The 25,413-nt window shown below is 39.6% G+C and overlaps 1 protein-coding gene across 4 annotated transcripts in view; it reads right to left on the bottom strand.

Moving 5' to 3' along the window:
• Positions 1-23,141, bottom strand: part of ARB2A (ARB2 cotranscriptional regulator A) — a 485,440-nt gene extending 462,299 nt beyond the window's left edge. For 3 of the 4 annotated variants that reach the window (XM_060235691.1, XM_060235693.1, XM_060235694.1), the window contains exons 1-3: positions 21,541-23,141; positions 9,171-9,294; positions 7,107-7,208 (exon numbers count right to left, since the gene is read on the bottom strand). In XM_060235691.1, coding sequence (XP_060091674.1) covers positions 7,107-7,208; positions 9,171-9,276 — 208 coding nt within the window. In that variant the 5' untranslated portion in view covers positions 9,277-9,294; positions 21,541-23,141. Of the gene's footprint in view, positions 1-7,106; positions 7,209-9,088; positions 9,295-21,540 lie in introns of all 4 variants that reach the window. The other variant, XM_060235692.1, reaches the window with a different exon arrangement.
• Between the last annotated feature and the right edge of the window lie 2,272 nt (positions 23,142-25,413).

The following is a 25,413-nucleotide window of genomic DNA, read 5'->3' as shown; positions in this document are numbered from 1 at the left end:
CATTTTTGATGTCCTGTTACACCAAACTCTTGATTTGTTGTAGTTGAAACCAATTATATTTATGTTGTAATTCTTCAGCTGATTTTAGCTCCACCTTTCCTCCCTGAATCTTTAATAGCTGGTTATACGTTAACCACATCCCTTCATCTGTTTCTGAGGACAATTTTATTACTTCAGTTGGCACAATCCAAAGCGGCTTTCTCTCATCACCATATTTTTTATATTTTAACCAAGTGCTTAGCAGATTTCTTCTTATATAATGGTGTGAGAAAAAACCATCCATCTTATTTTTCCCATGAAATATATAGGCATGCCAACCAAAAATATTTCCATGGCCTTCTAAAACCAGTAATTTTTTATTTAATAACGTCATCCATTCTTTAATCCATACCAAACATACTGCATCATAATACAATTTTAGATCTGGTAACTGGAAACCTCCCCTTTCTTTTGCATCAGTTAAGATTTTCATTTTGATCCTTGGTTTTCTTCCAGCCCATACAAATTCTGAGACTTTTCTTTGCCATTTACTAAATTATTTATTGTCCTTCACAACTGGAATTGTTTGAAATTAGGAACATACGGTAATTCTTGGTAGAACATTCATTTTAATTGCAGCGATTCTACCCAGCATAGACAAGTTCAATTTATTCCATTTTATCAAATCTTCATCAATTTTCCACCAAAGCTTCTCATAGTTATTTTTATACAAATCTATATTTTTCATGGTAACTTCCACACCTAAATATTTTACTTTTGAAGTGACCTCACACTATGTTGCCCTTTGCAGTTTTTCCTGTTGGCTCTTTGTCATATTTTTACAATTTTTTTTATTTTCCTTTATTTATATAAAAGCCTGCCAATTCTCCATACTCTTGTATTTTGTGAAGCAGCAATGGTGCCACATGTAAGGGATTTTTCATTAATAAACATTACATCATCAGCAAACGCTCTGTATTTATAGGTAATTTAAACCCCTCTATTTCTTTGTCATCTTGTATTTGCCTAAACAAAGTCTCCTAGTGTCATAATAAATATCAATGGAGATAGAGGGCAGCCTTGCCTTGTTCCTTTACCAATTATCATTTTCTCCATCAAATTTGCATTTATACAGAGTCTTGCTTGTTGCTCAGTGTATATCGCCTTGACCATTCTTATTAAATCTTCTCCTAATCCCAGTTTTTCCATCACTGCAAACATAAAATCCCAATTCACATTGTCAAAGGCTTTCTCTGCATCTGCAAAAAATAGTGCCACTTCTTTTTCAGGATGCCTGTCATAATATTCAATAATATCTATAACAGTTCTAATATTATCTCTAATTTGTCTCCTGGGAAGAAATCCTGCTTGTTCCTCTTTGATAAGATTATTCAAATGCCATTTGAGTCGTTCTGCTAGTATCCTAGCGTATATTTTGTAGTCACTGTTAAGTAATGAAATTGGTCTATAATTTTTTACATTTGTGGTATCTCTATCTTCTTTTGGTATCAACGAAATTATTGCTTCCTTCCATGTATTTGGTATTGTCCTGTCAGTCCTTATAATATTCATCAGCTTCTGAAGTTTCGGTACTAACGTATCTACGAGAACTTTGTAGAATTTTGCTGGAAAGCCATCTGGACCCGGTGCCTTTCCCATTTTCATCGAATTTATAGCTGCTTCAACTTCAGTTTTTTTCAATTGGTTCATTTAATACTTTTCCGTGTTTTCTGTTAAGGGATTTACTTGAATTTTCTGTAAATATGGATCTATTTTTCTCTTCTCCACCTTTTGAGCTTGAAATAACTTAGCATAATATTTGTAAAATTCCCTTTTAATTCCTGCTTGGTCAACAATTTCTTTACCTCCCAGTACAATTTTGTTCACAAACTTATTTTCCCTTTTTTTTTTTTTTAATTTGTCAAGCCTGGTATTTTCCAGGCTTATTTGCTCTTTCAAAAGATTTCTGTTGCAGTCTCTTTAAATTCCATTCTACCTCTTTATTTAACAAATGACTCAATTGATTCTGCAATAATATTTCCCTTATTATTTTCTTTTTTAAAGTTCTTTTTCTTTTTTCCCAATCCAATGTCCAGTATTGTTTCTCTTTAGCTCTCTTATCTTTATTATTCATTGTAATTAAAATGCTTCTCATTAACGGTTTGTATGCATCCCACACCGTTTGGAATTGAATGTCCTCCTTTTCATTTATTTGGAAGAAAGCTTTAGTTTCCTTTTCTAGAGACACCACTATCTCTGTTTTCTGTAGCAAATCTTCATTTATTCTCCATCTCCTAATAGTTTTCACACTTTTTGCCGACCACATCAATGGACTGTGATTGGCCCCAACTTTAGGAAGAATCTCTATTTTTTTCGTCATAAGTCCAAAATCTTTTGTAGTCCATAACATATCAATTCTTGAGAAAGAGTTATGCCTAGCTGAATAAAATGTGTAATCACACACTTTAGGATTAAATTTCCTCCATATATCTTCCAAGCTTTCTTGTTTCACTAAATCAAAAAATGACTTTGGTAATTTCCCCTCCTTATTTCTTTCCCCTGATCTGTCCAAATCATTAATAATTGTTCCACTGAAATCTCCCCATTACCATTATTTGTTCATAAGTCACTTGGTCTAATTGTTGCACAATGTCTTTAAAGAAGGAGTCTTTCACCCCAATTGGGGCATACAATCCCAACAACAACGTCCTTTTATCATTCATCGTCACTTCCACAGCTAAATATCTTCCGTCATTATCCTTAAAAATCAATTTTGGATTCAGTTCCTGTTTAACATAAAAAATCATTCCCCTTTTTTTCTCCTTAGCCAAAGAAAAAAATTCCTTGTTTATTCCATAAAAATTTATAATCCAATTGTTCAATATGTACTTCTTGTAAACAAATTATACTACATTTTTGTTTCTTGAGCCAATGAAATGTAGCCTTTCTTTTTTGCAGTGAATTTAGTCCATTTACGTTCCAAGATATTTATTTGTAATCCATAACGATTCTTCTTTTATTCTGTATCCCCAAATCCTTCATTTTCTTCAAAAAATCTCCTCAGTTCCTGTACATTTGTAATTGTAATCCTCTTTCCACCATGTTCAAAACTTAGACCTTCAGGCAGTATCTATCTATATCTCACTTTATTATCCCGCAGCTTGTCAGTTAGTTTTTTGTACAATCTTCTGTCATTTATAACCTTTCTTGGCAGCTCTTTCATGATTCTTACTCTGCTTCCATCAATTTCCAATTTTTTTTCAAATTTTTTTCTTAAGATCTTTCCCACCATGTCTCTTGAAATAAATTTTATTATCACATCTCTTGGTAGCTTGTTTTTCTTGGCATATAATGAATTGACCCTGTACAGTCATAAAGATGGCTAGATTCATCAGGTTCTATCTCCAAAAACTCAGCAATAATACTCATTATATATGTCTTTAAGTCAGATCCTTCATTCTCAGGTAGTCCTCTCAAACATATCTGGTTTTCCATTAACTTAGTCTTGCAGAGCTACTTTCTTCTGCAGTTTATTAATCATGGAATCTTGATCCTTCACCTTATTTTCAACCACATGTACTTTATTTAGTGTTGCTTGTGAATCCTTTCTGAGATTCTCAATTTCTTTTTTAATTTCTGTCTTCACCACTTCTGCACTTGTTTCAATGTCTTTTTTAAATTCTTTAATTAATTGCTTCTTATTATCCATTATGAGATCTTTCATTACTTTGACCAGTCGCCTCCATAGCATCCAACTGGTCTTGTATTTTAGGCATTATGCCTTCTTCAAGTGAGCCAGTCCTTGCACGTAACTGTTTTGGTGCTTGCTTATGATCAGACATTACTGTTTTCCCACTGCCAAAATAGGCTCTTAAGTTGATCTCACCAAATTCAAGTTAGACCATAGGATTTTACAGATTAGGAAATGCCCTTTTCAATAAGCCCAAAATTGCTGTTCTCAGGGCTTCCTAACTTGAGATATTTTTTAAAGTTTTAAAAATACTCAAAATGGTGTCCGTGACTTTTCAAACCCTTTTAAAAGTTTTTTCCTTTTTTGCCAAAAGACCACCAAAATTGGTTCCAATATTATAATCCAATACGTTTCACTCTATAGTCATGATATCTACCGGCTCCACTAATTTTTAAAATCTCATTCTTTTTTCTTGAATTTTTTAAAAAAATGTTGACCTTCTTTTAATGGCCGCCACAATTTCACTATGGTTTTCAAGTCCTAGAGAAGGTCAGGAGGTTTAGAAAGTTCTCTTCTTCTAATGGCTCGTTCCTGCTTTTCTTGCCACAAAGTCACGTTCTCAATGGTTGAGAGATCTCGCGATACTTGTATGACGCCACTTCCTGTGACGTCTTCCACTTCAGCAACTCAGTGACGATGTTTTTTTTTTTTGCAGAAACCGCAAGTATTCCAAACATTAGTAGTTTTTCATGCTTTAACTTTGCTTCTAAAATTCCAAAAGTCCCCAAAATTACCCCCTTCTCTTCTTTACAACTTTAGAATATTATAGTTAAGTCCAAATTTTAATCCTTGTCTCATATAGAATTAATTTTAGTCCCGGAATGATAGATAACAATCTTCTTACCTTGCAACCAAATATATCCTCCTTAACACCATCCTTTCCAAAGATGAATATTTAGATATTAGTATAGTCCAAAGAAGGCTTCAATCTTGATGAATTTAAGTCAATTTAATGACCACGGAGACCCTCTGTAGACGCTGGAATGCAATTCTTCGCTGGGGACTCTTCAAAGCCTAAAAGGAACCCCACTGGGACTCCTCGTCAGCCAAAGTAAATCCCCTCAGAATTCTCCTAAGCATGTCTTGGCCTTTTCCCTCACTGAGAAAAGTAGGCAGCAGGCGTTGGGGTCGCCTTCTCTACCCAGAACAGAGGCCCCGGTCCGCTCCTCTTTTGAGAAGCGACTCAATTCTCCATGATCCAACCTCAGAAGTACAGTCTAGTGAATTCTAAAGGGAGACAAGAAGAACTCCCTCAGCCTTTGAAGGGAGAAATGCATAGCCCCCAGCTTAGACCAAAGGATCCAGGCTCTGGAAAACTCCACAGTCTCAACCTCAAGTGAACTTTGCACATTTCCTGAGTTTGTTTAAATGGATGGATGTAGAGCCAGCAGACTCCCTGATACCTTCCACCAGATTTAGAAACTAAGATTATGCAGTAGTTTTAGAAATTGTTTACAATGTCAAGCCTCAGCTTCACAGAAAATATGAAACCTAAAAAAGAACATTATCGATCATGCAGAATGCTACATTTGGGCTCATTTGAATACTGTAAGTTCTGATAAGGCCTGGCTTAGGCATTTTGGGGATAGGTATCTTACAGACTGTATAAATGTCCTTCCAAAAGCTTCTTCTAAAATGTTGTTTTACCATTTATTGGAAACCACACATGTTAGTTAAGCCTGAAAAGCTTTAAGTCTGTCCATTAAAGGTTACTTGGAGATTCAATGGAACAACTAAGTTAACAATTTTTCAAAAATGCAAAGTAGGTAAACACAAAAGATTCATTTTATACAAACATGAATTCAAAATTATATGAATCCAGCTGTAATTCTCGTTTCGTACATACGTAACCATTAGAAGAAGATATTGGATTTATACCCTGCCCTTCACTCAAAGCCTCAGAGTGACTTACAACCTCTTTTCCCTTCCTTTCCCCACAACAGACATCCTGTGAGGTATGGTAGGGCCAAGAGAGCTTTTTTGAGAACTGCTCTTTGAGAACAGCTGTGAGAGAACTGGTGTGAACCAAGGTCACACCAGCAGCTGCATGTGGAGGAGTGGAGAATCAAACCCAGTTCTCTCAGATTAGAACTCACACTCTTAACCACTACACCAAACTGGCTCTTTAGGGGAAAAGTCCCTAAAACCAGCCCAGAAGCAAAAATAGCGTCCTGTAAATCAGAATCATGACTTAGGACTTCATCCCTTCATAAAATCTAGGCTTTGATTAGCTTCTTAAACTGATGCAATACTATATTAATTTTTAAAGTAAACAGGCTTTTGATAGATCTGATGCATTTCTAATCTTAAAATGGAAATTAAAAATACAGGGAAATTATAAATGCTTGAATATGGCCACAAAACAACAGCTGAAAAGATGAGGCATATGGACAGGCCAAGCATGAGATGAAATCCTGCCTTTCACATGACAAGACTGGCTACAAACAGAATCCAATACAGAGTGTGAAAAAAGCCACTTCTCCAAAAGCAGTTCTGAAAATTATATGCATGGCACTCAAGAAAATGCTTTACCCCAGCCCCAAATAGATCAACTTGATCAAGCAATCTTCTGTTGGTAAGGAGGAGGGATGGGCTTCACCATGCATATGGAGTTCTCAAACCACTGTCATTTATTTCAACTGAAGCAACAGCTCCATGTAAATACAGCACTGCACTTGTCATTCTAGTTCAATTACTAAAGTAAAACAGACTCACTTCTAAACCAGTTTGTTTGAAGAATCAGAACAAGATGCAACACTAACACAACACTTGAACTATATGAAACCTACTTGTTCTTTACATTTCTAATAATGGATGTAGGGAGCTGGGACAACTGAACACCACATGTACATTTGTGCAGATTAGATGAAAATACTTGACTATTCCAGAATCCTACTTTTTAAAAAAAAAAACTGTACAAAAACAAACTAAACAGCAAGCTAGCAATCAAAGTACAGTAAAAAGGTCTGCCAGGCGTTTGGCTGAGGTGGGTGGGCATCCTTATCTAGCTATACCATCTAACTAGCCTCCCAACATTGACTGACTACCATCTGGACTGGAGGAAATCGGGCCAATATAGTTGGCATCTTTCGGACACCTAAATTAAGTGTCTACCTTATCCACGCTGCCTTAAGTTAAATCTGAGCTATTGGCTCAACTGTCTTAAATTTTTAATACGTTTTAATTGTTTAACTGTTTTACTGTTTATCTATTGTTGGTTTTTAACTGTTTAATATTCTGGAATCCACCCTGAGCCCTTAGGGGAAAGGGCAGAATATAAATTCACAGAAATAAATTCACAGAAATAAAAATAAGGAAACTAAGGGAGAAGTCTACCATTTCTACGTTATTTCTTCTTCCATCATGGATTACTTACTTTCATTAAAGGCATATTCAAATCCTTCAAGAGTATCAGGAAATTCAAGAGGTGGCTCATCCTTTTTCATTAGTTCATCCAAGTCTATTCTAGATAACAAATCTGAAAAAGATATTGGTGGGAAAGAAGACTTATCTTTCTGCAGGCCTCAAATTCATAGTTAGGCCCCTAGAAAAGTAGCAGTCCAGAATGTGAGATATATTATAGTCCTGGTCTGCTTTGATCAGGATACACTCAATTTATTCCAAATGAACAGCATGTTTCTATCTATACAGGAGTGCATCCAAATACAATTTCTCTGGTAGTTTCAATATTACTCTAGAAATACAGAATAATTCAAGAATATATATAAACAAAACATACTAACAGCCTGTACACTTCTCATCCAACAAAATATGGATCAGTCATGATTACTTTGCTGAACAGGATAAAAGAACATGCTTGAAAAATGTGATGGGATACTTGAGATATTTATACCCAATATTTACAGTGTACTCCTATTCCCAATTTACACCTGCTAGATAGTGCTAACTTTAGTGTCAGTATAACGTTCATTTCTCAATTATCATGTTGTCAAATGGTACCACAGATAAGTTTTAGGATGATAACTGTACAATGTAGGTAGTTGCAAGTAGTTAGAATAATCCAACTGAGTCAACACTTTTTAAACAGCAATAAAACAAATTTAAGCCTTATGGAATTATTTCTAGAAGCAAAACACTATGTCTTCTAGTTGTGAAACAAATTTCAATAATCACTATCACTTTAACTTTATTACTTATATGTATACTGCATCAAATGTACACTCTTTGCTATAATAAGAAGTCATGTTATAAAACTATTAAAAGTCTGTTGCAACTTTGCACTTAGACACTTGACTGGGCACAGACTCAATCTGCAGCAAATGAATCCTCCCTCTGGTTATTTTCTATGGTCTCTTTCTTCCTTCTCCTTCCCATAGTAGAGAGAGTGGAAACAAAGCCAGACATACAGGAAGAGGGGGAATACAGCTATCCTGCCTCCCAATGGAGGCAAGCTTGACTGCTGCCATATAAGTATGTCAAGGTCAAACTGATCATCATTTGTATCTTTCTCTTCTTTCAAAGAACTCAAGGTAACGGAAGTGGTGGGGTTTTTTTAAAAAAAATCTTCACATCTATCCCGTGAGGTCTGTTTTGTAAGAAATAGTGACTTCCTCATGACCACTCAAAGAGTTTAGAAGCACAGCATATACCTGGACTTGGATATTCCCCACTTCAAGCTCAGAAATCTATTTCCCACATAAGACAGCAGCTATTAAAATACACAGGAGAGGGTAAGCACAGTGCAGATGGACAACTATCCCTTACCACCATTTCATTATTTGTCACACTGCTAGACTGTCATAGTTTAATCTGCATCCAAAGGTTGCCTCTGTCATATTCCTTTATAGTAATACTTCAGGAATAATTCCACTGGAGTGGGACATAAACTTCCCAAGGAAAAAAAAGGCATGATCTTGGTAGTAAATGATAGCCAAATCCCTACACTCTTTTAATGTGTGCATATTAGCATGGAATATAGGCCTCACAATCAGGTCTGCATAAGCAGAGACGTAAAAGTCACAGGGAAAAAAACAACCAGGGAGTCACTTCCATTGGAAGAAATCTCCCTAGTCTAGAGGAAGGCATCAAACTTTGCTGAGCAGAGTGGTAGGATATAAGCTCATGCTATTTTAACACACTACTTTTCAAAGTATTTCCCCAAACTGCCTATTTTTCTATTATAGTCTCTCTCTTTCAAAATGGTAGAACATAATTTTCTCTCTGAATTGTTCCAGGTTTTCTCATCTACCATACTATACCACATAAGACATTCCCACTGCATGCATGGTGAAGCTTTTCTTTTTTCATATAAAAGAACAAGACGCCATGGATTATGGAGAGGGATAATAAATGTATAGCAACCAAGAAAGTGGGTTGTACTTATTTGCACTTGCTCACCTGCTTTACTAACCACAAAATTACAGTTCATCAGAACACAGTGTACGAAGTGCCTACGGAGAAGTTCCAAATTAATTTGTACCCTTTAATGCTGTAGTCTTCTCTTTTTCATCAGGGCCTCCTTGTTGGATCTGTGCCATGCTTATCCAAATTCTCAACCAAATTAACGCAATGGAGGACACATACATCAATCTTGAGTAGATGAGCTGAAAAAAGAAACAAAGTTGAGTATTTTCATACTTTGGTTCCACTTCAGAATGCATCTAAATATGCAATTCATTATAGACTACTAGAAAAAAAAACCTGTCTGAATACAGTCACAATATTCATATATAATTGGAAGAGGTACATCAGAATGTGCTTGAGCTCTGGGACCTCTATTCTAGGCTTAAGAACCTGTATTTTCCTAGCAAGTAAACAACTGACAGAATTGTTGTCACAGCCATATAAGCTGCCCTGGGAATACACTGAGCTTTAGACCAATCAGCGTATTTAATTCTCATCTTAGCACTATCAGTGGATATTTATATCCAGAGGGTGGGGCATGGACAGGCAAGGCAAATATTTCTACAAACTTGAGAAAAGTCCTAAGTTTGCAGAACAATCCGAAATCTTAAAGGGTGGCTGGGGTGGGGTGGGGGGATCCCAAATGATAAAAGGAGTGTGTGAGAGAGCCAGGGTCAGCAGGTAAAGGAGACCCCTTGAATCCTGTCATACCTTTACCCAGTATCTCAGGAGAACACAAATTAACCTTGTCAGAAATAAAAGATGACACAGATAGCATTTTAAAGTTCAAAACAAAGAATAAGTTTTATTATGTACAGAAAGGCAGGAAAGGGAGGAAATAATATCAGAAATTGTTATATTAAAATGTTGGCAGGCAGAAAATCAAATTATAAATACAAAAGAATATGTAGGCAGGCTGTTATTATTATTATTTGTTTTAACTTTAAACATTTTATTAAGGCATAAAAGTAGCTTACAATCCATAGCGCAAGAAGTTTACCATCAAGATTAACAGAAATAACATCGTAAGCTTAATAGACAGAATACAGAGCAAAAACAACCTTTAAAAACAAAATACAAACTGAAGGTAATAGTAATTATAATTATAATAACACAGTATTTGAAAATAAAATAAGATCAGGGAAAGGAAAAAGGAAGATATAATACACTTTAAATAACTTGAAATTAACTTGTTAAGATAATTTTATAGCAAAAGGAAATCCTTATACATTTTATTTTTAGAATAAGAGTTAGCATAAAATGGATCGGTGTCAAGCTTTTCTAGAATGGGAAGCCAAGTTGCCAGATATTTAGCGTAGGCTTGGTATGGGTCTTTGTGGTCTATGGCTGCCTGAATTTTATCCATTACAATGTGTTCCCAGACTTTAAGTAGCCAGTTGTCAAGTGTCAAATTCAATGAGTTTTTCCAGGACTGCGCAATCGTGGTTTTAGCAGCTGTCAGGAGTTTAACTATCAAGGATTTTTTAGAAGATGAAAGACGGGTATCGGACCAATGATTGAGAAGTATCCTTGTTGGTTCATCTGGGATCAAGACCCCAGTTAGGGAGGAGAGATGGGCACAAATTGAGGTCCAGAATGGTCTGATTTTGGGGCAGTCCCACCAGCAGTGAAAATAAGAGGCTTTGAGCCCACAGTTTCTCCAGCAGTCTGAAGAGCCTAACTGGGTCATATGGGAGAACTGGTTAGGAGTAAGGTACCAACGTGCTATCAATTTAAAGTTTTGTTGAGATATATTTATAATGGTAGATTGTAGGGCATCACTAGCCCATATAGAGTCCCATTGGTCGGGAGAAAGGATGATGCCACAGTCTTTATGCCATTAGGTGCAGGCTGTTATTATAATGTAAAAACAAACAGTGTTTCCCTCACTTTGGATAACACTCTGAACTATAGAAAGACTTTTGAGATGGATTTGGCTTTTCAAATATATCTCCACACACTATCTCACTCCCTGAGAAGACTGAATTTGTGACAACTTCCAACCACAGACCCTTTCCCCTAGCAAACTAGGTATCCTCCTGTCTGAAGAGCTATACCCTGGACTATGACACCTTTGAGGGCCCTTCACACATACACACTCATACACCATTTCACTGCTAGGATCTTTGTCTGTCTTCTGGGATCTTCACACAGCCACAAGAACCTTTTGTCCCTCTCACAGTGTGTGTTTTGTGATCTTTGTTATAACCAGGAGTCTGCCCTTTTTTCTCTGAAACATCTCCTTAGCAGAGCCTTAAACACTCACTCTGCCTTGTGATACACTGTGCCACAGCCTTCTCAGAAAAAGGTCGCTGTTTGTCCCTTCTAACAAACAGGAACTCTCACAGACAAGAGCTCTAATAAATCACCAGCTCTGTCTCAGATGGCCTGGACTGCTGTCTCACCCAGACTTCTCTCAGTCCGATCTCTACCGAAGCTAAACTGGAACTGTACTGAATGCCAGCACAGTCTGCTCTCAACTGATGAGAGTTCTCTCTCCCTGTCCTTTAACTTGTTACATTGGTTACCATGGAGGCGATCAGCCAATCACAGTGAGTGTCTCACACAGACTATTCACACAGACTGCTTTTAGTCCATCACAGAGTGCCTATAGCTTTAAGAAACCAATGCCCCTAATGTCAGACCCAGGGTCAAGGAAAAGACAATTGAAGTTCAAGATCTTTATTCCAGCTTCATGGGCATACACACGCTTTGTCGGAACTGACCTCTCTGTCAGTTCCCCCAACTTATAAACCTTTGCCCTGACCGTTATAATTCAAGCCAAAGCGCACCAAGCAATAGCGGGGGGGTTGTGCGGGGTTTTTGCAAAGCTCTCATCATTGCAGGTGCTCACTATCAGTTCATGGTTCGCATCTCCTCCAGCTCCCAGCCTTGGTTACCTAGTAACTAGCCAATTCCCAGACATGCCATCCTCCCTCCAGATAAGCAACAAGTTACAGTTATATCAAAGGCATAGCAAGCGCAGCACAGCATTGAAGCACAGCCTAGCATTGTTGGATACACATGACAACAGGAACAAGATGGAGTGACTCTTGACATTGCCAGACGACCACAACTGTAGTGCCACCATTCAAGCCATAGTTTCTGTCAGTAAAATGCAAGGGGCTGGAGGCAAGGCTGATTTGGCCTTTAAGAAAGGACACAATGAAGGCAAGCACCAGGTGACTTACTATGAATCACCCAGGACTGGATGTTTACTATCATTCAACAGCAGCCATCCCACAAAACCTAGTGTGCTATAATGGTTAGAGTTTCAAACAGGAGATCTAGGTTTAAATCTCCGCTCTGCCACAGAAGCCTGCTGGGTGACCATGGGTTAATTACACATTCTCAGCCTAAGCTATCAAACAGGGTAGAATAGAGGAGGAAGAGGATGTAATCTGGGTCCCCACTGCGGAGAAAGGTCAAGTATAATTGAAACAATACATATAGCTGAAGATAGGGCACAGATAAAAGGTAGGTTGGTGAGTGGAAAGGAGAAAAGGAAGTATGGAAAGGGAAGAAGCTACAAGGGCTTTCAGGATAGGGAAGGAGGAAATAGTGGAATAGTGAAAAATGAGATGCCTCCTAGAAGTCTGTTGGGTCCCCCAACTTCTACAATTAAATGTCTCATCCCAAATGACTCCTAGCACAAACCCTTTGTTGCTTTCTCTACATTCTTGATTCATCCTCAGTCTAAATAATCGCTTCAGACTTCGTCATACACCCCTGCTAAAAAGTTTTGCCAGCTTCTTCAAAAAAGTTGATAAAATCTAGCACAAAATTTTCATGCCTTCTCAACACATTTCCCTTTTACTTTATTTATTCTTATTTCTTTATTCAAGTTTGAGCCAGGTTTGCTTCTCTCCACTGCCTCCCTCGTAACCTACTGATCTCACCTCATAAAGCATGTGGTAGCCTCCTTTTAATCGCAGTCCACTTTAGAGACCGCTCATTCCTTTCTTATGTTGTCATTTTCACATTGTCCCACAGCTTTCTACTCCCCACCTGTAATTATGTTTTAATCTCATCTGTCTTTCTCTATCCAACTTTCGCCAATTTTTCCTTCCCTAACACTTTTATTTTTTAACTCCTCTTGATCTTCTCCAATTCATTTCTACTTTCAAAGTTACTCCCACCAAGATTTCCAATAACCTGTCCCAGAGCTCTGTCCAACAAATTTCTTCTCAAACTCAACTTTGACCATGTTATATTTGCTACCTTTCGATATAATATCATCCACTAACTCCTCTCCTTTTGTGTACTTCTGACACTATCCTCTCACTGGTCTCTCCAGTCTGCCCATTCTTCACTAGTGCTGGTTCTCATATCTTATTCTGTCCTGGCTGCTGGCTCCTATTGTTTTTTCTTCAGCATTTGTTCTTATTGGTTCCAACACCCAAGGTGACAGCTTTTGTCTTTTTCCCCTCAGAACAATCAACATTTGTGTTATACTTGTATTATATTTAATGTATTTTATTTTTTACCTTTGGGTGATTCACTTTCCATGCTGTATTCACTGTATACACCAGCCATATGGTGAGAGAAGGAGGGAAGGCTCAGGGCAATGGTGTTCTGGACTGAAGAATGCCTAGTCCCCTACTCTGGCCTTTCCAATAGGTTCTTAAAACCCAACCGCTCAAAATCAAATAAAAAAGGAGACCCAAGCTTTGAATAAAAGATTGGTAGCATGTACACTATGCGCTCCTTAGGGGTCTATTTGGAAACTTGCTAGACCAAGGCTGCACTTACATGTAAGGTAAAAAGAGATCTTTTTTTCCCTTGGACCCTTGACTCAACAGACAAGAAACAGACATAGATGAACAACAAAGATTTATTTATCAGAAAATAATGTATTTAATAAGGTAAATATTATGTGTGGATGACTTCAATATTTATTTATTTTATTTATTTTAGTATGCTTATATTCTGCCCTTTCCCATGAACGGGCTCATGGCGGATCACAACATGCAAACAACAATAAAACCTACAGTTCAGAGTTAAAACAATACTTTAAAATTAAACAGATGAAAACAATGAAACAATAAATAAAGTACACCACAAACAGGAAGGGCATACTGTACAAATAAGAGAGCCAGTTTGGTGTAGTGGTTAAGTGTGCGGACTCTTATCTGGGAGAACCAGGTTTGATTCCCCACTCCACTTGCACCTGCTAGCATGGCCTTGGGTCAGCCATAGCCCTGGCAGAGGTTGTCCTTGAAAGGGCAGCTGCTGTGAGAGCCCACTCCAGCCCCACCCACCTCACAGGGTGTCTGTTGTGGGGGAGGAAGGTAAAGGAGATTGTGAGCTGCTCTGAGACTCTTCAAAGTGGAGGGCGGGATATAAATCCAATATCTTCTTCTTCTTATCGTCAATAAGCAATTATAGGCCCAATTTAAATGATGGTAGTAATTACAGAATAGCACTGCAGTAAGATGCAATGCCACAAGGAAGGCCAACTGATGGAATAATAGCTGGAACAGGACGCCCACTGTCTCAGCCATAAGCCTGGTGGAATAGCTCCATCTTGCAGGCCCTACGAAATGGCAGTAGCTCAGGTAGGGTCCGGATCTCCATAGGGAGCTGATTCCACAAGGCAGGGGCCAGGGCTGAAAAGGCCCTGGCCCTGGTTGAGGCAAGCTGGACATCCTTTGGGGCGGAGATGGTCAAGAGGTATTGCGTAACCGATCACAACGACCTCTGGTGCGTATATGGGGAAAGTCTGTCCCTCAGGTATGTTGGTCCCAGACTGTGAAAGGCTTTAACTGTTAGTACCAGAACCTTTCCACAAACTGTATACATACCAGTTATGAATGACAGGCCCTTAACAGGTTGCTTATTTATCCCACTGAAATAAGCCTTCTTCCCTAATCAAACCATCAAACCCTAACTAAAAGTCAAATAAAAACCTAGCTAAGACGACACTCATTTCCAGAGTCACAAAATCCCTATATAAAGGGGATAAGTTTTTCTTCCCCCACCTGAACTGAAGCTGACACCCTCCCTCCCATCCAGCAGACTTCCATGGTCTCTGATTGGCTGACAATCACTCGGATTTGCATGGAGACAAAATCACAAGGATTGGTTCACAGCCCTGGAGAGGTGGAGATTTAAGGATGATTGCCACAGTAACCTTCTCCTTGGCCATTCTGCATTACCCTCTGACAATTTCAGCTGTTTTGCTAACACTATTATTGCTATCATCTCTATAGTGTATTTGTAAATTCTTACATTATCTCTCCATTAGTATCAGCTTCAAAGTTCCTCATTCGTTCTTTTAAAGCATTGCTCATCTCCGCCACAGACTATATTACTTGGAATAGTCTTATGCAGAGTTAGTACGCTAGTCTAGCTACATCACAACTGTCTCCTCTGACTAGCAATGACCCCAAGAATAGAGCAGAAATAGTTTTTGGTTTCTCCAACCAGCACAATTTCATGAATGATGCATTCTTTCTTCAAGTGCCTCTTCACTCTTTAGTGCCTCAAACAAGCTTTTTCAAAGCTATATAATATTTATTCCACCTCATCATTGTACTTCTCCATGCATAGTCAGTACTTTCTCCACCCCAAGTCACTCAACATGCTTTCATCCCCAAAGCATAACAACAAAGAACAGTGATGTATGATGTAAGTTTAGATCCATTTCTACTCATGGTCAACAAGGCAGCTCAGAATACTTCAGCCGGATAGCCCAGGCAAGCCTGATCTTGTCAGATCTCAGAAGCTAAGCAGGGCTGATCCTGACAAATACCTCCAGAGAATAACAGAGGCAGGAGACAGAGGCAGGCTATCAAGCCACTTCTCTGAACATCCTCCATGTCCCAGTAGGAGTCACCATGACTTCTAGGCACAGGCACACACGCTCACATATGCACACAAATGAAAACAAAACAAGGCAGTTCAGAATACTTCTCCGCAACCAATATAACTAAATACAGTTACCAGTAGAATCATAGATGTGGAAGGGGCCTCCAGGGTCATCAACCCCCTGCACAATGCAGGAATTTCACAAATTACCCCCCCCCCCATATATCCAGTCACCTCTGCTCTGAGCCTAGAAGATGGCAAAAACCTCCAGGATCCCTCACCAAATTGGCCTGGAGAAAAATTGCTGACTGACCCCAGTCAGTCAGCAATGTGTGTGTAAGAAAGGGCCACAAGAACTAAGCAATGATGCCACCCTTCCTGCCCTATTTCTCATAATCTGCTTAATTCACAGAATCAGCATTGCTGTCAGATGGCCATCCAGCCTTTGCTTGAAAACTTCCAAAGGAGAGCTCACCACCTCCCAAGGAAGCCTGTTCCACTGAGCAACTGCTCTGTCAGAAAGTTCCTCCTCATGTTTAGCCAGAAACTCTGTTGATTTAATTTCAAACCATTGGTTCTGGTCTGACTTTCTGGGACAACAGTATTTTGCACAGACTTCTACTCATTATGTTTGTGTTACCAGAACATACCCAAACTGTGGGTTGGATTCAGTACAAAATTCTGGCTTGTAGTAATATCCTTATGCAAGTGGATACTAAAAAAAATGGCAGTAAAGGCTTGTTCTAATCATACTTGTGTTTCCACTTGTGCAACCAATTTCTGGGCATAATTAACATACAGTGTGTTGCACAAGACCTTGCACAAGCAGAACTACACTAAGTTAGCCGATGCTTCCACTTGCACATTGCTGGATCCAAGCTTATGTCTTGGATCCAGCAATGTGCAAGTGGAAGCATCGGCTAACTTAGTATATATGATACACAGTTTCTGACATCTGCTTGGCCAATCACACACCTAGCCTAATCCACTTTACAGGGTTGTTGGGAGGATAAATGAAGAAGTAGGGGATGTTGTACTCCACTTTGGATCCCCGTTAGGCGAAAAAAGAGTACAAATGTTGTAAATAAACATATTCTCAACAACAGTGAAGGTTTGGCACCAAACCATTTTTCCCCTTCAGAGAGGCCATTAACTGAAGTCCACCAAAAATAACTAAAAGTTTATGTACTGGTTCAAAAAAAAAGGGGGGGGGGGGCGGTACTAGGACTTATTCCTGTATTGACTATTAAGAAAACCAGCTTCCCTCAGTTTTGTTACTGTTTTGGTACATGTTTTTCTATGTTGGGCATCAGACCCATGAAAACACACTTACTGTGCTGCGGTGTCAGCAACATCAGAAGCAAGAAAGCCTGGGGAAGTATGATGTAGCGAATCCTCCAAGAGCTTACAGTAGGAGCCAAACAAATCAAGGCAGGGATCAGGTTGATAAACTGGGGCTGAGATAAGCCCAAATTTTAATACTAAGTACCACATTGTGGAGGGGGATTTTTTTCCCTCCATCAAGTCACAGCTGTTTTGTCCATCCAAAACAGTTCTGTACTACCTATACACTTCTGGTTACAAAATCTATTAGTCCTTCCCAATGTTATTTGTCTTAAATATGTGACTGCATCACTGCTGTCATCTTCAAACCCAAACACATTGAACCTCTTCCATTTCCTAGACTTTAGTTACTTTTCCCCAGTCATAAAAAGACTGGACAGTCAATGGACTAAGGAAGCTACTTAAAAGAATCCCTGGGTTCACACTCTCAGCCTACTCTACCTCATTGTGAGGATAAAATGAAGGAAGTCAAAAAGATCTCTAAGTGATCTAAGGTCTCTTTAAATGGAAAATGGGAGTAGTGACAAGATGCATGAGGACAAACACAAAGATGCAAATCTAACTTGCAAAATAAAGAAGTGACAAACATAAACAGTATCAGTTGTGACCAATACTCCCTCTAAGCTATGTGAACAAAAATTCTACTTTGTGAGCTACTGGCATTAAAGTTGTGAGCTACTGCATAAATTAGTTTGCTTTAGGGAGCCGCGATATGTTTGGCGAGACACTCTAGATTGATTTTTTTTATTAAGACTAATGGATGTGAAGTGCAACCATCTGCTAGTGCATATTATATATATATATATATATATATATATATATATATATATATATATATATATATATATATGGAGAGTATAATCCAATTTAGGTAAGTTCAAGCATGAACTTACAATATTCATATTATAATGACTACTTAGATTCTAGTTTGAATATATGGAAATACACTATGGCCTTTTTATTGTGAACAATATATAGACATGCAGAATGCACTACTTTACTGTTTATCTACTTACTGTATTTTTTCTATACCCACTACCCTTCCCCCCCCATTCTTATGGAAACTCAATGAAACCTTAAATTTGGAAATTAATTTGCTCTGTGGGCATTTTTCCAGAGCTAACACAAAAATTTGTGAGTCAGAGGCTAAAAAACTGTGAGTTAGCTCACACTAACTCAGCTTAGATAGAACACTGGTTATGACATCGTGCCATATAAAGTAGTTAAACTGTATGAACTTTATCAAGAATTCAGCAGAGCACTTTAACTATTGAGCTCACTGAGTATGCCTTAAACGCACAAACTCTTGTAGAGAATTAATTCCCTTCATTTTTTTTGCAAACATCACATCCACTCCACCCTTCAAAACAGTACTTAGCAGGTAACCAAGATGGCTACAAAGATCTTTCAAGAGAAAGCTCCACTAGTGAATCTGGTGGATTGCAATCTACATGCGGCGTCTTGCCCAGATTGCCCGAAGGTACGGGTTAGGGTGCCACCAGTATGCTGATGACACACAGCACCTTCACATTATCCTGGACAGGACCCTGAACTATAAATATCATTTTACCAATGTAGAAGAGAATATATATATACAAAACAACATTCTCCAAAAATTGGGGTGCATCTGCTACAACATTTAGATACTCAGCTTTGGGGATTGTGTATAGTACTGCAGAAAAGGGTGCTTCAGTATGGCTCAACAGCCCTCATGTCCTCAGACTTGATGTCCAACCCACAATAATAAGAACCTGCTCTGACTTACTGGCTACGAACGTTGTGTCACACTGCTCCCCCATATCACTGAAAACAAGATGCTCTTCTTCATGAATACAGAAAGATAACTGAAAACAGAAAGTTCCCCATCCACAAAGACAAGGCTGAGGCAGGCCTATCCAGATTAAGATCCCAACACCCATCAATAAAATCTGCGCAAATCCTGCAATCACAAAATTTCATTCTAGGGAACGAGTGGTTATGAACATGGATTCAATCAGTTCACCCAATATCCTTAACCTGATAAACACCAACAAGAGGCTCACAGGATTTGACTTGTCACATAGAAGATGGCTACAACAATATGAACAGGGTATGACAGGCCCCACTTTTAAACTCCCTGGCAGTATCTCCAGGTTGCAACATCATAAAGGACTATACTTCCAAATTCCATGGCAACCCAAGATGCAAATCTCATGCAATGAACACACAATACCCTTGTTACCATTAGGGGAGAAAACAAATCCATATTATTTTCCCATCCCTCATATTTAGCAATATTCCCTTTCACTTTAGGCTAAATGTTCAATGTGTTATCTTTTTGGAGATGGAAGAGTAAATTACAAGCAAAGGTAATGTTGGTAGAATTTCCAAAATCTCTCAAAAATCAGCCAAAGATTTCTGGATGGTGCGAAAAATCCTTTTAACACAGCAATACATAAATGAGTAATGTGCCAGTTAATGGCCATCTTGGACCAGATTTGACCAAGTGGCTGCCAGTGTCTCTCTCTAACATACTTCATGTTTTTTGAAGATCTAACAATATGAATCTTCATTCTAAAAACATCAAAGCCATTTCAGAAGCCTCCCTGAGCCCGCCTCGGTGGGGAGGGTGGGATATAAATCGAATAAATAAAAAAATAAGATTGGATGAACATGGCAAATATTTTGACTAATTTGCTTTTATATATAGGCTTGTTTATCAGGAATGTGATGTTAATGATTTTTAAAATGACAGTAATTCTGCATTTAAAAAATATAGCCCATCCTATAAAACCCTAGAGAACTCAAAGAAGTTCATCAAAGATGGCAGTAACAGAAATAATAAAAAATGCTCCCTAAGTGGATGAGATGTGCCCCACAGTAAGCAAAGTATAATCCTCAGCACTGTCTTTGATAGTGTGGGCTATCCAGCCATAAATTGGCTCAAACTTCACTAGTAACCTATGATCTAGAATTACATAATAGCACAATATGACCTGGTACTTTCTGAAATTAAAAGACAAATGTCAACTGTTTTTTGAGAATCAGAGCAAAAAACGACATTAGTCCTAATTTTTTAATTAGTTATCCTACTTTATAATTATTGCTATGCCAGTACAAAATTATTATATTTTAAAGTAAGCTAACACATTCAGGGATGAAGAAATCATCACCAAGATCACAAGGACAATAAGCAAAACCAACTCCACAATCATTATGTTTCAAGGGCAGAATTATCTTCAAGACAAAGTCCATTACCACTTTCAGCAGAGACTCCAGACTGTGGCCCAACACAGACCATTTGAGACAGCATCTATTCTTGAAGAGTGAAAATTTAGGAATCAGTGGACAACCAAGAGAGACATTAATACCTGGAATATTTTTAGTCTCATTTATGCCGGGGGGAAAAGCTGTGGCTTTTAAATTAATCTTGCATTATCATTTGCATAGCTATTTTTAATAATATTGTTCAATTCTACATTATGAACCATCTTCCAAGTGTGATTAGAAAGCAAGCAAAACAGCGGAGCATCGGGGAGTTTGAAACAACCATGCCAAGAATTTTAAAGCACTTTATTTGAACAAAGTGCTAATCCATGAGTTTAAAGCCAGTGGGGGGGGGGGGGAATGACAAGAGGGAGAGTGCAAGGAATATAAATTGTTTAGAATAGATAACTACTGCAACCATTTGGTGAATTGGTAACAGCGCAGGCCTACAGTGCACACTGCCACTTTCCACATTCTTTAAGATACAGATGCAGAAAACATGCAGTAAGCAAACTTCGAAGAGGAACAGCGTCATCGGCATTACAGTTTCTGACTCCCAGCGTCTGTTTCGTTTATTAGAACGAAATCTCTTCTCGCAGACTCAGAGGCACCGAGATTTTGTCATGATAGGGGTAGCCCTAGAGGAGATTCAGACGAGCCGCCAATTCCTGACAGACAGGGCCACTTTTCACTTTCTGGCGCGCCAGCCGACCAAGAACAGGGAGGGCAGCGGCTCTCGCCCCCCAGGTGATGCCTCCGCCAGCCATCTCTCAAGGAGGGGTGTTGAGGGGGGGAACTGAGCCGTGGTTGGATGAGGCAGCCGCGAGGCTTTCCCACCGCAGCACGCTACCGCCTTCCTAGATCGGCTAGAGACCAGCCAGCGCAGCTCGCGGAGGCCCAGAAGGCTTCCCTTCAGCTTCTCATAGTTTCACTCACACGCCTGGCGGGATGGAGGAGGGGGAACCTCCGCTCCTGTCATCCTCCTGAGGAGGAGGAGGAGGAATGGGTCGACTGCTGACGCACAAAAAACTCGGTGCAGCACATACCTGCTGCCTCCCTTCCCGGCGACGGGGGGAGGGGCGGAGCAAGGACTTGTTACCGGGAGACGCGTCGCCGTTGCTCGCCTCACTGTTTTGTTATGGCTTGTCCCGCCCTCATCCACGCGCCCCCTCCTCCTCTCTCAGATCAGAGACGCGGCGATTTTCGAGTTCCACTTCCGGGCCCGGGGAGGTGACGTCACGCCGCGAAGTCGAACTAAAAGGTTGGCTTTTCTCTCCGCCACTTGTTTTCTGAGCAATCGCGGCCTCTCCTGACGGAAAAGCGAGAAGGATGGGGGAAGCCGTGCGTGAAGTTCCGCTACTCGATGTAAGTGGGCGTGCTCGTTTCCATGACGCTTGCGTAGTGCCAGTGGTTGAAGCCTCCGCTCCCCATAGTTGGGAGAATTGCCCCATCTCTCGCGCCTTGGTGACAATTCTTCAAAAGGATTTATAAAGGCAGAGAAGATGGTTTTCTAGACGATGGGATTCAGCCGATTCGGGATGCGATCCTGTTGATTTCCGTAGAACAATGTGAGATGTGCTCCCGATTAAGCATGCAGTCGCAGAACAAGAATGGATTAAATGCTTCGCGATCGGCCAGATTGAACATACTCAGCGGCTCCGGTGCTGGAGTGCATTTTAGAGAAGGATTTTAAAAGGGGGAAAAGACTAAACAAAGAGGCTTCCAGAATGGTAGGGTAATTCAACGGTAGAAGAAGGCTTACTAGTGACCAGTGGGCTGTGAATTTATCTGAAATTCACCAAAGTGCAGTGGGTTTGGAAGAAGAGTGACTTGCCCATTAGCAGCAGTATCACAGGCATTAGCCCACAGACATATGTGTAAAGCTTCTCGAATATATTGCACGCGGCAGTTCATACTACTGATGAGAAGGGGTAATCAGTCAATCAAAATATTGCGGTTTATTGGTGTGAAAATGCTGTTTCCCCACAAAATATATTCTGGAAGAGGAGAAAATATGTGGATCTTTAACAACTGAGTGACAACTGCACATTCCTCATGCAATAAAGCAAAGTGCTTTTAGGCATCAAAAGAATGGTTGTACCTTACTCCACCGAGATGGTACAAAGGTTCATAGACTAAAACTCCATTACCATCAGCTTTTGATTATAGGGAATCAAACCATTTAAGTGGCATTCTTCCACACCACTGAAGTGCCAAGATCTGGAAGAAGAACACCTCCCTTCATTAAGTCAGCCTCTGGTCCTGTCTGCTGCAGGAAGGGATTGTTTTCAGCTTGCTTCAGTTCATTGGGAACTGTTGACAGAGAGACTTTCCTTCAAAGTTCATAGCAATGTATGGTGCAGTCCTCCATAGAGTCAGTCCAGAGTTAACATCAGTAGGCTTAGACTGAAGTAGCTCTGCATAGGATTTCACCATTTGTCACTTTAGATTGGATAATTGGTGAGTTGGTTCTGTACTGGCAGGCCAGGTTACAAAACTATTGTTCAGAGTTGCATGACATGCTTGGAACTTCCTGCCAAGGCATGGATTGGTCCCGAGCACTGTAATTCTACAGCATGTTAAGTTACAGGGATTGATGATTGATTCCAGACTTCACAAGAGAGTTGGGAAAGTATTTAATATAATTTAAACACAGCACACTTGGAATGAGTCTTTTATGAGTGGTCTAAACCCATTATGATGATTGATCTGCACAAAGTTGGATCATCTCTTTCCAGGATTTTTGAACAGTAGTGCCTGAAAATGTCATTTTAGCATAGTTCATTCATAATTTTTTTCCCGCTGCCTTGGTGAAGCAGTTCATGATAACATTTGTAGAATTTATTTGGAAAGAGGATAATGTTTCCTTACAGTTCTGGGGGGGGGGGGGGGCGGGCTTCCTTCTAAGCTATCTCCCCACAACTGGTCCAAGTACATTGCAATTTTTTATATATGTAGTTTTGATGTTCTTTAATTGCTCACTATTCCTGCTCCAACCCTTAATTAGACAAAAATATTTTTCAAGATAAGAAATTCTTAAGAATAGTGTTTTCTCCTATCTGGTAGATAGAATTCTCTCCCTATAAACTTTTGAAGCTGCTGGATTAATCAAGGAAATATTGGTCAATGTGTGAAGTTGCCATTTCCTATACCTGGCCACCTATAATCAAGGCAAGAAACAATGATGTGTATTATTTCTTCAGATAATCCTGTTAAAGATTATTTTAAAACAAATCTTGTGAGCTTTGTTGCACCTGGCCCACTGAGGTGACACCATTTAAGAGTATTTTTTTCCCTTGTTGTCCACATTAGGACAATTTTAACAAGAAGCTTCTCCTCCAAAATGTTACATGTTGGATACTTTTTCAATTAGGAACTCATGGAGGGAGCAGGAACAGTCATCCCACATTGAGAGACCAAAGAAGCCTTCTGCTTCTCTCCTTGCCAGGTCCTCTGTAGGTGACACAGAAGCAGCTTTGAGAACATGACTCCTGCCAAGAACACCTCCCTTCATTAGGTCATGACTCCTTCTAAGCTGTGGAGTCTTGTGAGCAAAAATTCTACTTTGTGAGCTACTGGCATTAAAGTTGTGAGCTACTGCATAAATTAGTTTGCTCAGACCATCCTTCCTGAGCTAAGACAAAAATGTGTGAACTGGAGGCTAAAAAACTGTTATATATGTAGAATTATGTCAAGTATCTGGGTATTCCTATTTAGCTCATTGGAGCCAGAAGAACGGAGCTTGGGGAACTAGGGACAATGGGCAGCAGGATCCTGATACCTGCTGCCCTGTACCAATCACAGGGCTACAGCCAGTTTGAATGGACCAATAACCTGCTAGCATGGGAACCCAAAGTTGTATATAGTTAGGGCCTGGTTACCCAGTCATCTACCATGCTGCCCCTAATAAAGAGCTGTTATCACTGTTATCTCCTTGATGCTTTGAACCCACTATATTATAAAAACTATGAGCTATCTCACACTAACTCAGCTTAGAGGGAACACTGGCACCAAGTTGCCTTATAATACAGAGATGAACCATAAAAAAAACCCAGATTGTCATTAACCTCTTTTGTTTTCTTCTTGCATGGTTATATGTTTTCCATTGATATTTAGGTCACACTGGAATGCAGCTTCTGTCTCTTCTCTATCCCTCTTCCTGCCTTGACTAATCTAACTGCCCCTCTTCCATCACCAAGAATTGGCTCATCCATCCACTCCAACAGTGCCGGATTAACCCTTGTGGAGGCTCCTAGGCAGTTGAAATCTTGGGGGCCCCCTCACAAATTATCTCAAGAGCCGGAGCACCCACCCCACTGCCCATGGCCCCCACTGCAGCCTGCAGGCACCAGTGGCTAAAAAGGCAAATGCAATATTGGACAACGCCACCCCAGAGTTGGAAATGACTGGTGCATGCACAGGGGACTGTTGTTGTTGTTGTTCAGTTGCAGTCGAGTCCGACTCTTTGCAACCCCATGGACAAAGTCATGCCAGACCCTCCTGTCTTCCACCATCCTCCAAAGCCTGCTCAAATTCGTGTTTGTTACATCAGTAATGCTGTACCTTTATCTTTTTAACAGAAGTACAGTGTCCAGATCACGTGATGTGATGGTATCGCTTTACTGTGCTCTAGTAAGACCTCACCTGGAGTACTGTGTTCAGTTTTGGGCACCACATTTTAAGAAGGATATAGATGGTTAAAATGGATAAAAGGAAGTACTTCTTCACCCAAAGGGTGATTAACATGTGGAATTCACTGCCACAGGAGGTGGTGGCGGCTACAAGCATAGCCAGCTTCAAGAGGGGATTGGATAAAAATATGGAGCAGAGGTCCATCAGTGGCTATTAGCCACAGTGTGTGTGTGTATGTATATATATAAAAAAAAATTTGGCCACTGTGTGACACAGAGTGTTGGACT

Source organism: Heteronotia binoei, chromosome 4, assembly GCF_032191835.1.
Source record: "Heteronotia binoei isolate CCM8104 ecotype False Entrance Well chromosome 4, APGP_CSIRO_Hbin_v1, whole genome shotgun sequence".
NCBI classification, from domain to species: Eukaryota; Metazoa; Chordata; class Lepidosauria; order Squamata; family Gekkonidae; genus Heteronotia; species Heteronotia binoei.
The sequence above is the reverse complement of the archived record's forward strand: the minus strand, read 5'-3'. Positions and strand labels throughout refer to the sequence as shown.